General features: G+C 34.8%; 1 protein-coding gene across 1 annotated transcript in view; it reads right to left on the minus strand.

Annotated features, from left to right (window-relative positions):
* Positions 1 to 3848: 3848 nt before the first annotated feature.
* Positions 3849 to 13549, minus strand: part of CadN (neural cadherin) — a 527291-nt gene continuing 517590 nt past the window's right edge. Inside the window, exons 16-21 of the mRNA XM_077429937.1 lie at positions 11754 to 11891; positions 7876 to 11672; positions 6644 to 6885; positions 5375 to 5578; positions 4102 to 4266; positions 3849 to 4023 (exon numbers count right to left, since the gene is read on the minus strand). Coding sequence (XP_077286063.1) covers positions 3908 to 4023; positions 4102 to 4266; positions 5375 to 5578; positions 6644 to 6885; positions 7876 to 11672; positions 11754 to 11891 — 4662 coding nt within the window. The 3' untranslated portion in view covers positions 3849 to 3907. The remainder of the gene's footprint in view (positions 4024 to 4101; positions 4267 to 5374; positions 5579 to 6643; positions 6886 to 7875; positions 11673 to 11753; positions 11892 to 13549) is intronic.

The raw sequence follows: 13549 nt of genomic DNA on the forward strand, positions 1-13549 counted from the left end.
GATTGCATTATAAATTAAATCGTTGAATTTTTGAATCATATTTTTTTTAATTCTCATTTTTCTCATTGATTTATTTGTGTATAAAATTTATACATACATACTATTAATGTAATTGCTTTTTATTTATACCTATTTAATTATCAATAATTCAATAAATTAGGTTACAAGTTAATTTTAAGTGATTATTTTAATTTTTAATATTTTGAAAATCACTATTATTTTGATTATTAACAATTTTGTACGTAGGCAAGAAAAATTGATGTTATTAAAATCTTTCAAGTTGGAGTCAGAGTGGGAGTCGAATCATAAAATAAAGCCGGAGTTGGAGTCGGTAAATTTTGAACCGTCTCCACAGCCCTGTTTATTATGTAAAACTAAATTCAAAACTTGTTAAATTTTGGGCATAGCTGCTTCATCATTACAAGCATTTTTAGTTCTCATACAATCGGATCAATTTACTTATAAAAATGTATCCCATGTTGTTTATTGTGTTTTTTTGAATGCATTGTGCAATTTTTACCGATGCTTGCCCATTTTGCGTGTAATATAAACAAACAGAGAAGTTTTTATCGGACATACGTTGAGCACCAAGCATCAAATACGACTGATGCTAAAATTATTTAGGATTGTCCGTGGACAATCGTCACTTGAAACACTTATATTAATATAAAATTTCTCTGATGTACACGCTTACATTAACGATTAACCCAAACAAATACAAAGTAGTTACATGAATGGCCTCTAGATGTCGCAAACAGTTGAAGTTAAGTGACAGTACGCAACCAATGATTGACTTAACATCGAAAAATATCGATAAAAATCTCAAAACTCATTACCCAAATAATTTAATTATACATACCTATAAGCAGGGCCGCCGAGACGGGGGGGGGGGGGACCGGGGTAAAGTTCCAGGGCCTGGGCTACTCTAGGGGCTCCTTGTCGGAAAATCGTACCTGTTAATCATTACCTTTCTTATTCAATTATTTAAAAAAAAGCAACCAACATATAGGTATTTTTCTAATAGTTCTGATAGATTTTTCGTATATTAAAAATATATCTATAATGTATTTTTTGAAATTTTTTATAGGAACCGGAATAATTTTCCCAAGAGCTCGGAATTTCTTTCGGCGGCCCTGCCTTATAAGATACATTTGAAGGGATTCTCTCTGCATTAAGGCAATACTTACCTCCATAAATTCATAGACATGTAGTAAAATTTCGTAGCCATATATGTACATGTTGTAAAGTCAATCACTGGTTGCATACTGTCACTTAACTAAAACTATTTGCGACACCTAGAGGCCATTCGTATAAACGCCGTGAATATAACCAGCAGCAAGACCTCCAAGGTCGATCGCTTCCTGCTAGAGTTTATCTGATTTAATTGAAACAGTTCTAATTAATTGGCAACTCTGTTCTATCCCTTTCGCGAAAATTCGAGTTAATCAGCAGCTCGATTTTCGCTGATTTGAAAATGCTGCAAAGATTTGTCCATAGATGTCTCTGTGGCTGTTAATCGTTTGACCATAGGTTGTCGTGTTTAGATAATGTGTTACTTTAATTACTTGTTTACATAATTAATAAATAATTCTTAATATGAATAGCAGCACACTCGTCGCGTTGGAGCAATCTGTTAGACGAGTGTGCATAATTGATTGAATAAATAAAATTAGTATGTGCAAGTGTGTATACACCATGCTCTCGGATGCGCCCATATAACCAATAAGTACCATAATAAATGTGTTTTCTTTTTGCCTTCTGAAAGGAATAGTAGAATGGAATTAAAGGAAGGAATAATTAGGATTTCAGTAGAAATGTATGCAATTTTATTCAAGTTTATGTATATGGGATCCATGAATGTGTGCGGGAGGATATTCAAAGCCAAAGTCTTTACGCAACTCGTTTAATGTCTTCGCTTCGGGCTCGACCAGCGAGTGACGCGCAAAGCGACGCCAGGCCTGCCAACTTAAAATATTCTCATTCATAACAATCCCACATGTATGTATGTACATAGCTAAGTTAGAGTTCATTTTAGTAATGAAAAAATATGTTTGAATGTTAGTAGATTTTGGTGCGAGTAATTAATAAACCCTGTAAAAATAGAAGAAGGGTAAGAAATGAAACAATTTTTTACAATTAACATTATTTGCTTTATCTTTATTATCTTAGATGTATACAGCTAAATAATCACAGTTCAAATAAAAAAATACAAACATTAAAACACTAAATAAAAATACGGTGGAGATTTCACACTAGAAGCACATATTTGGAGGAAAGCATCGTTTATTTTTTCAGTCAGGATTGAATTTTAAATGAAAAATGATACGAATGTACACATGCATAAAAATTTCAATCTAAACAATGCTGAAAAATGTAAACGTTATGTAGAAAAATTACAAAAAATGTGTGAGTTCGTGTACAAATGAAAATGCTTCTTCTGGTGTTAAAAAGTATTGGCAGTGTTTAAATATATTAAAAAAAAAAAGAAAAATCAATCAATTCGTCTAGTAAATATTCTCCTAACAGAATATTGAGGTTTTGTCCATTTCAATCTCAAAACAACTTCACATATATATATTTATTATTATATTTAAATATACAAGTAATAAAGTCGACATTGTACAAAATCATTCTGACTCGGGTGCGACAATTCACTTACACTAGGGAGGTGTTTCTACTACACGTAAGAATCCAAATCTTAACTGGTATTTTTTTTATTAAAACTAATATGTATTAAAATGTGATGATAAAATCTCGTGGAAAACAATATTAATCGTCCACTCGATTGTGATCAGTCATTTCTCTAAAACATTCTCATTAAACTTACCATTCGCACTTGGGGGGAGGAAATAAACCAGCTTAACCCATAAACTTCTCTCAATCAATGGTTAAATTACAATTTTACATTTAAAATCATTTCTTATCATATACAAGAAATATCAATATGCAGATCATTATATTTCATAGTCTATAATAAATATTATATATTACCGAGTGCCATCTATCGGTGAATTTCTTTATTCATAAATAATTGAATAGGTGCAAACACTTATCGACTACATTATTACAATTACAATAATAATCTATAGTAGTTGGCACTGGCTCTCGCAAACACAAACGAAAATTATTATCAAACCCATGCACACACACACATCGACCACGCGGACCATTCATAATAGAGAGCGAACCATACATGACCAGAATAAATAGGTCTTAAGAGTGCATTAGTACATGTACTCATTAAACATCTATATACATAACTACAGGCTTATCTAGATTTCAACTTTAAATAATATGAAATTTTATTTGTATGAGCCTTTTGATATACATATATATTGTATCTACAATATATGGCAGTGGCGGTCAGCCGAGCATATTGCAAATTTCACCGTAGATTTTGACTCTGCGTCATAATGCTATACGCATTTGCTCTTTGTGGTTAGTTAACGATTGGAAAAATACAATGTACATAGACTCTAATGGTTCAGGTATACAATCTAGCACGGTTGAAATGCGCAATATATTTAACTAGCCGCCACCGATATACGAGGAAAGGTACGATACGAAAAAAATTCACTATGACTCGAATCACCTGTTGGTGACGAATAATTTACCTATATGAAAATAATACAATCAAGTTTCACCCAATGTTTGCAGTCTTAAGTGCTACTTTTCTCATACTGGCCTATCGCACGAGTACAAAGCGAAACCCATGACTTTTTTTAGTATTTTATGTAAAATATTATCTATGTGTTGTGAACGAGTGAGAGAGGACTCGTTCAACGCAAAGTCAATGCCCTCCGATAATATTTGAAATGTAATTATATACAAATGGCTTGATTAAACTAATTATAGGTAGAAGCAAATGCTTTGGTTTCATGTTGCAAAATTGCATTGATCAATTTATTTACTGGTCCTCCTCTAGTTCTGTTTCCTGATGTGGGCCGTACATATCATTGAGTTTGTCGAAACGCGGCCCCCATGCTCCTAGGTAATCGTATTCGTGTTGTTCATCATCAGTACCTGAAATTGAACATGAATAAGCGTATTAAGGATGATTGTCGAAAAACGAGCTTTGTACATGCACAACGGATTATTTACCCGAAGCGAGAGAACTGAGAGATCCCGCAGTACTTCCACCACCTTCGTAAGCATAGTTGCGTAGATCGTCAAATGGTGGGGCATTTGGATCACTGTCAGCTCTTTTCTTGTGCTCTTCTATAAACATTCCAACGTTTGGTTCCTGACCAACACCCAGCAGCGGAACTGTAACACGAAATAATCAATGTAGCATTTTATGAATGTTGAAATATCATCGCATGGGCATATTAAGTAATTAAATAAATCAAAATTAAAAGAAATGTGTCGGTTCTGTGTTCGATCCGCATCGCGGTCGAATTTTTTTTTCAAATACCTTTAAAATATAATTAATTTAATATTTATATTTAATTGTATAATATGAAAAAAATGGTTCGAAACCGCATTAAATCAAATTACCGTTATGTATTTTTTATATGCCGTGAGGTAAGCAATTTCTAACCTGTAACAGACTTGTAATACAGTGATAGACCCGATGAAAATTTAATCGAGTGTATTACAAGTAAAAACTACCTACCTACCTACAAATAAATAGTATAAAACACCAATAGAAAAATGAATTAATTAAATACATTTTCAATAGATAGCGCTAAATGCTCCAAGACCATTGCCCTACAGGAAACATTGGTAGCAAACAGTATATATAGAAGTTTTTTGTTGATTTGTTATTATAGTCGTACCAGAGAAATGTAATATTAATAGAAGTGGCTTTAGGTGTTCTTTTGTTGTCAAGTGACATTCTGTCCACGGACAGATCTAAATAATTTTAGCAGCAGTCGTATTTGACGCTTGGTGCTCGACGTATGTCCGATAAAAACTTCTCTGTTTGTTTATATTACTCGCAAGATGGACAAGGATCGGTAAAAATTGCACAATACATTCAAAAACACACAATAAACAACATGGTATACATTTTCATAAGTAAATTGATCCGATTGTATTCCGTGCGATGTAGCGTATTTATAGAGACGTACCGCGTAAAATTGACAACAATTATTTATTCGTAAGGGCTTCTCTATTCTTATTACATCTCTCTGAGTCGTACATTTTGTTGGCACTGTTTGAGTTTTGACGTACATATGTTGAATCGAAACGACTATTATAGTACAGCGAGCGTTATCGCACACAGACACCCACACAGAATAGCGCTATTATATATATATATATATATATATATATATATATATATATATATATATATATATATATATATATATATATATATATATATATATATATATATATATGATGATGGATTTTTTTTCATTATACATACAAGGTATTTTCGTCGGTGGATGATCAGGTAAAGGTCCACCTATCGGTATTTGAAGCGGAGTGATATCAAATGCTGTCATGTCATCTTCGCCACCTCCTTCATCGTCGTAGTTAATGATGTTTTCACGAACATCGTCATCAGGTCCTGGATATTTTATATGAGCTTCTCGTCGTCGGTTATACACGACAAATACTAACACCAGTACTAAAAACGGATACAAATCGCATGAACATTATATCTTTGAGGAAAATAAATATGATGTATTTTCACACTACTAAACTCTAATACTGCACATATGTAATATATTATGCTGTCAAGCTAAAAGCTAACAAAGCTTTCGGATTGCACAATCAATTATGCAAGATTAGAGTTTGTAGCAAGTGGAAAGGTAAGCATGCTTGAATCTGTGCATAAATAAACTGTTAACTAATACTTCTAGATGAAAAATAAAATGAGTACTGTGTACATGGATGAATGAAAAATGTAATCGAATTTGTATTCAACACTGGACTATGTAGTTTCAAAGGTATAATAGTAAAAATGCAACGGTATCAAACATGGTGATGGGAAAACAAAAAACATACAAACCTAATAAAAGAAATAAACAAACAATAATTGCTATAATAAAATCTCTAGAGGGTGTTATGATTCCAGATGCCAATAGTTCGAGTTCGCAATTGTGTCCGGTAAATCCAGTCGGACAAATACATTCGTATCGTATTGGTACGTTCATATCGACGCACTTTCCTCCATTTTGACATGGTCGCCATTCACATTCGTTTTCGTTGACGCAAGTAGATCCAGAACTTGTACGTTCTAGCATCAGACCCACCGGGCATCTGTTTTAGTATATTATATAAAGTTTAGTATTCGTACACCTACCACAATTAATTCGGCCCACACTGAGTTTTTCAATGAATTGTTACATTCATGTATACATATATAATATAATATATATATATATTGGAAGATATTACAAGTATATATAAGAAGAATATATAGGTAGTTACATTAGGTATAAGTAGGAAATACTGATTTACATGCATGGAGGTAATATATGTACATATAAAAAGCTATTTTAAATCAAGTGGAATGATGGTCGAATGCGAAATGAACGTAGCGTTGATATGTTGCTGTTGTTTTATCGATTAATCAAATTAAAAATGTACAAATTATAATCTAGATGTGGAAACAAAAAGGTGATAGCTAAAAATATGTGTGCATTTCTAAGACAGTTTGTTGTTTTGGTCAGCTTCTACGCTTGCTTACTGAGAATGATGAGTAGACAGACAAGTATGGCAGCTAGTGCACCCATGCTGAGTTTGAGGGTTTGGCCTTCTTGAATTAATTCGCAATTCTCTCCCCAAAAACCGTCCGAGCATATGCAGCGGTAGCGTAACCTCGGATCTTGGTTGATACACGTACCACCGTTCAGACACGGCATGTCCAAACACTCATTTTTATCCGTACAACCTTTGCCATCCGCTGACATAATGCGACCTTCTCCGCAGCTATGTTGTGATCAATCATTAATTTCTTTTTAATTTTTTTAATCATTTTTTTTTAACAAAAATATAAATGCCATAATATTATATGCATATGTGTATGTAAGTGTTATAAGAAATATATAAATATATATGATAATAAAATATATATAATAAAAATAAAATAAATCGGTCACATTTATAGCATTCCTCCAAAACACAATTCTCCGAAGTCAAGCTTTGTATGTACTATAATAAAGACCTATTTTTTTGGACTACATATATCTTCATACATACCAAATTTTATTTTTATTTATACCACGATACCATCGCAGGTTGCCCCAAAGTGACATCTATGATTTTAAACTTACATATGTATATAAATTTGAAATTATATTCAAATAGTGGTGACAAATAGTAGGTATGTAGGTTGGTTGACAATTTGATGAGGATCCATTTCAAAAATGAAATAAGATAAATTGGCAAACTTTAATAGGAAAAGTTCGACTTGGAGTCACAAATATCCAAGTCTGACCAGCAGTACTGCTGAAATACTATGAAAAAATAATTTTTCAATCAAGATCAAACCGGGGCTCGAACCCAGGACCTCTCGAAGGTTAGCTATACTGTTGGATATAAATACATAATATATTTAGATATGATTTTGAACGATTTTTTGTTGATATATATAGCAAGCCATCAGTAAGATCTTTTGCTTTTCTGATACACCTGGTTTCGGGGAATCGAATTTCGGGAAAACACTAAAGACCCGAAATAAATGCATGTTATAATAGTTCGAAAATAAAATATACAATAAATAAACTCAGTGTGGTACAAAAATGCATAAAACTAAATTTATTAAAAATAAAAAAAATAACTGTATTTATTGCAACAAATGTGCATTTTTTTTCTGGCTAAATAAAACCTTTTAAATTTTAGCTTTAAATTTTTTTAAAGTTTAATTAATTATATAAGATTTGATTGAAATTTATTTATTATGTATAAAATAATACTTACGTGCATTCATATTCATTCCAAAGATCGACACATTCAAATGGTTCGGGACAAATTACGTTGATGCATGGACTGTTTGATGCACAGCCACGTTCTAGATTCCTAGCCATTGTGGCTTGGCCCCATTGTGTGCCATTCATGGCAGGCGGCAGAGGCAAATGTTTTCCTTCCAATCGAATATCGTCCAAACATCCCTTTTGGAAATCAGCATACACTTCGAAAGTCCTCACTCCGGTATATTCAGCTTTTCCTCCAGCATAAACGCCTTCTTGTTTGTCCACCAGTAACCACTGATGTCCTTCAAAGCTGAAAGTTTCATTGAATCTTCTTCCTTCACCACCGTCCAGTTCTAAAGTGGCTGCACTACCGTGTCGACTAACTTTCGCAACGTGCCACTGGCCATCGTCCACACCCACGGCACTCAGCCAGACATCTCGCTCTTCAGTTCTCAACGAGTTCAAATTGTACCGGAAATGCAACCTTGCATCTTTCACTTCCAAAATTCCATATTCTCGGTTGTGTTGGTCGCTTACGCGGAACAGCTCACCGTGAGGCTCTCTCGTGCGGAAGCGCAGTTGAATCTGTGTACTGAATCGATCCGGTTCGAAACTCAAAGCGAATTTTACATAGCTTTGAGGTCTGAATGTGGTTGGAATTGTGGGTGTGGCACAGGCTGGACCTGTCCAACCAGGTCTGCATTGACACCTAGCTTCAGAAAAGCTGCCAACACATGTTCCATGCTCCCAGCACCGGGCTGTATTCTCTCCTTGATTGCACACTTCCTCCGTTTGAGGACAGCCAGCTACAGAATTCCGCGAAAGTCCTGGATGAGCCAAATCGTATAGTTTACTATTGTGTACTAAATTTTTAAGACAGCCATCAAATCCTTTACCAACTGGCATATATTGCCAGTGGTAGTGGGTGGGGTCAAATTGCTCAACATACAACCCGCCGAGTTGCAATGGTGCGTTGACATTCAAATATTCATTAAATGGAGGGATGGTTCCTCGAGCTTGACAACTCGAATCATCGAATTCAGGTGGAGTGCCGTCTTCTAACTCTTGGATATCAGCTGATTTACAATAGTCCACAATCATTCTGACATTTTCCGTATCCCAGAATATATCTAATCTATGCCACTCTCCATCATCCAAGCTCTTCTTGGTTTTGACTCGTAGTTCTAAAGTTCCAGAGCCGAAGTCAATCAACAGCCTAGGATAGCCTCTTTCCAATTCGACAGAAATGAAATCTGATACCATGACTTCATCGGTTTCAGGTGGAACGATGGGACCGTTGTAAAGAAGAATGCCGTCTGATTTTCTAGTAATGAATTCGAAGCTCAAATGGGAATTGTCGCACATTTCGAGTGATGGATACCACGCCCAACCATTTCCACGGAAGCCTCGAGATGTTTGTTGACACCGTGGACCACTGTATCCGGCAGGGCAAGAGCACGACTGACCGTACTTTCCTTCGATGCATCGTCCTCCATTGTAACAGGGGTTAGTTCTGCAAGATTCGAGCTTGGTGAAATTTCTAGCACCGCAAGTACACTCGGCAAGGACATCAACCCTGACTCCGACAAGAGCTGTTTTGTTGGCGTTCACCATGTAAGGTAAATTACTGATATCTAGTACATTGGTGCAAGATCCTTCACACATTTGATTTTCATATAGACATTCATCAATGCCGACCATTGTGATATTGATTCCAACATCTTTTTCAATTTCTTCTCTGTGCATGAGGACGATTCCATTAAGTCGAACTGGTTTGTAATACGGAGAGCCGTGAGCGGCAAATCGAATGTCAGTGATTGGAGGATGCTTACGGCGCAATTGCACGCTGAATACATCTACATTATCTTTGTCTGTGTTCAGAAGATCAGCTAATTTATCCCTAAACCGGTCGGATTTGCTGCGAGTCAAACTTTGGGTTCTATAATTCCAAACTCTGATAAAATCTTCATCAGTAATACCGGCTATTCTTATTGATCCTGAATTTATCACCGCGTCATGTGGTATTTCTCGCACGGTTACAGTTACGTTGGCAGGAACATCAGTTTGGGTGTGTTTTCGGTCGTATACTTTGAATCGCAAGTGATATTTACCATCTTTTGTGCCTTGTTTCATTTGAATCATACCCGTTTCTTCATTGAGTTTAAACCGACCATGCTCTGCACCTTCCCAATAGAACTTTTTATCCGGGAGATCCCAATCATCCAAATCGTACACATATACTCTTCCGATTTCAGTATCAGGTGCTTGTCCTTGATAGTTATATACAAATATTTCTTTGGAACCTGGTTGCATTTTATTGTCGTTGACATCACCTATTACAACGGTGAGAGTACTAGTGCCAGTCATTGCAGGGTTTCCATGATCCTTGATGATGATCGGAATTAAATATTCCTTCTGTTGTTCTCGATCGAATGATCTCAATGAAGCAACGATAGCCATGCCGTCGCCGTTGGCACCTTTTTGATCTTGTTCGACTTTGAATGATGCTCGAATAATGTCATCCGCTCCAGGGTCCAATCTGAACTGGAATGGAGGTCCGTTACTTTTGGATCTGTCATCGTCATCTGTAGCGAGAATTTCGACAACTTTTCTTGGTGGTACGTGCTCGGGTAAAACGGGCCTGTAGTCTTTCAAGAATGTTGGAGGATTGTCATTGATATCTTGAACTATAACCGTTAAAGTGGCTGTAGCCGTTTTTGGTGGAACGCCATCATCAATTGCTAAGATTTTAACTTGATGCCGAGGAGTCTCTTCCCTATCCAAGGAGCGTTGTATACTAACAGTACCTTCTTGATTGATTGAAAATTGACGTTTCCTATCAGAAGATCTATCAATAGCATATGAAACTTTGCTCTTTCCTCCTTGATCAGGATCAGTAGCTTTGAATGTTTCAAGACTTTTACCCACGTCTGCATTTTCGTACACGGCAACTTCAATGTTTGCTTTATCAAATAGCGGTTTATTGTCATTGATATCTCGGAGTTTAACAACAACCCATGAGTAAGCAACGTGATACTTATCATTATCATTATCTTCACCCTTGTCATTTACTTGTATTCTAAACCTGAAACCATTACTTTGGAGTTGATCTTCATAATCCAGTGGTTGCACAATCTTGAGAGAACCAGTACCGTCATTATTTCTAACCATTGTAAACTTATCTGCGCCATAACCACTGTTCTCAATAACTTTATATTGGAATTTATTAGTTTCATCCTCATCATGCACGGTGACTGTTAAAATTGGCATTTCTGGTAAATTGTTTCCATCAGTTTCATCTACTTCAGTGAACCATTCATCTTTGGTGAACTGGGGCGGCATGTCATTAATGTCTTTAACTCTTATAGATGCCGTCCCAGTCCCCTTTAACCCCCCTCCATCCATTGCAACGACTTGTATAGAATAATCCGGTGTTCTTTCTCGATCAAGACAACACACAGCAGTTTTAATAACTCCAGTGTCGGATTCAATTTCAAAAATAGGCGAACCTGTCTCTTCTTCTATTACATTTTTCTCTATCGAATAAACTAATCTAGCGTTGGTTCCTTCAGAAGGATCATCGTAATCTACCGCTGTCATTGTCATCACAACCATTCCAGCAGTTCCATTTTCGGTCACATTGCCGAAATAAACACCTTGTGGGAATATAGGGGCATTATCGTTGATATCTTTAAGATTTACTTGGACATCTGCATAGCCCACTAAACCTTCACCACCCTCATCCTGAGCGAAAACGGTGAACCTCCATTGTGGTCGACCGTTAGGTTGATCTCTATCCAAAGGCTAAATATAATAAAAACACGTTCATTTTAATTACAATTATTATAGTAAGATTATAAATGTTAAAATTATAAATAAATATACCTTTAATACAAATATTTCTCCAGTAGTTCTATTAATATCAAATTTGCTATTTGCTGGATTATCAGGATCTATGCCCTGGCCAGTCAAAAAATATACAATATTTTGTGGCCTATCTTTATCTCCATCAGTAGCGGTGACCTGTAATACCATTATATTTAATTAAAAATTTGGTTCCGCATATTAATGTTATTATTTTATATGTATGTATGTTATATGGGAATAGTAAATTAATATTAAAAAATTATAATCAAAAAAAGGAGTAAAATAATATCAGCATATAAAAAACTTTTCTAATAAAATGCCTACTAAAAATTTATCACCATGCAAAATTAATACAAAAAAAATGCATAATGCAAAAAATTGCCTCATATGAAAAGACTTACCTATGCCTAATTAAATATGTATGTAGATGGGGAGTTGTAAATCGATAGAAAGTCAATTAAAGTGAAAGCTTTCATAAAATGTATGAATATTTTTCATAGGCGATGTGCCTCAATTTTGAAATAAAATATGTTGGATGTAAAAAAACAAAAAAAAAAAAACCACGAGGACCTTCAAAAGGCTATAGGGATGAGGGCCAGACAATTCTTCTTGGACTTGTGTCATATAGGTTGATCGTCCGAAGACTGGTGGTAAATCATTGACGTCATTGATGTGAATGATGACTGTAGTGGAATTTTCGTTGCGACCATCCGAAGCCACAAGGGTTAGTGCATACTGACGAGCAAGACAATACAAAACTCAGAAATAAAGCAAAAAAAAAAAAAATACACACAAAATGAAAAAACCAAAATATAAAGAAAAAAAAAATAAACTGGATAAATTGCAAAACAATAAAATCTGATGAGTATCTGCAACGAAGTCTGTATAAAAAATAAAAACTAAATCTAAACACATTCCTAAAAAAAAAACAAAACACATGAAGTATATTTCAAATGTTAGATCATGCAATTAAGAAAAAATCAAAATTATTATAATTTTTTAAAATAAAGTGATAATGAATTTATTTTCGAGATTATCTAATTATTTCCTTTCCACTCTGTAATTAAATTATAATATATGTATGGCTGTGTTATAAGTACTTGTAAATATGGCATACCGAAATCTGCGCACGACAATGGTGCACCGACAATGGTGCACCGACAATGGTGCACCGACAATGCCGCGCCGACATAGCCGCGCAGAACAAAAGTAAATTCGTATATATTATATTTAATATCCAATAAAAATTAAAACACGTGGATGCAACATTAACAAAAGAGTTTTTTGCAAGAGCCTAACACAAAATTAATATTTGATTTGTTGAAGTAACCGATTGCAATGAAACAAATTGAAAATCACCTTTTTTCAAAGTTATCAAAAGCGCTCAACTACATATAACGGAATATAAAGTAAGTGCCGACAAAAGTTATAAAGATTTACGTCGGTTGTAGTTTTACTTTTTACTAATGATTTGTTCAATATTTTGAATACTTAAAATAATTGCATTCAGTTGCATAACCAGCAGCATAGATTAGTGATTAGCGTGTAATGCCTTCAACTGAATGGCCACGGGTTCAATTCCTGGCCCGGTGCAGCTGGCCTCGGATATGCGACTCCAGGTCAATATCTATCTATCACAGTTTGCCAATTTAACTGTTTTCATTGAAATGATTATAATAAAATGGCAACCAAGCCTATTTATCGCAAAATTCAAATTTTCTGCATTTCGAATTTGCTGATTTATAAAAATCCAAATTTAAAAAGTCAAATTTATCCATATAGGTACATATGTCTCTATGATTCACTGTAGAATT

This window comes from Arctopsyche grandis, chromosome 4 (genome assembly GCF_051622035.1).
Source record: "Arctopsyche grandis isolate Sample6627 chromosome 4, ASM5162203v2, whole genome shotgun sequence".
NCBI lineage: Eukaryota > Metazoa > Arthropoda > Insecta > Trichoptera > Hydropsychidae > Arctopsyche > Arctopsyche grandis.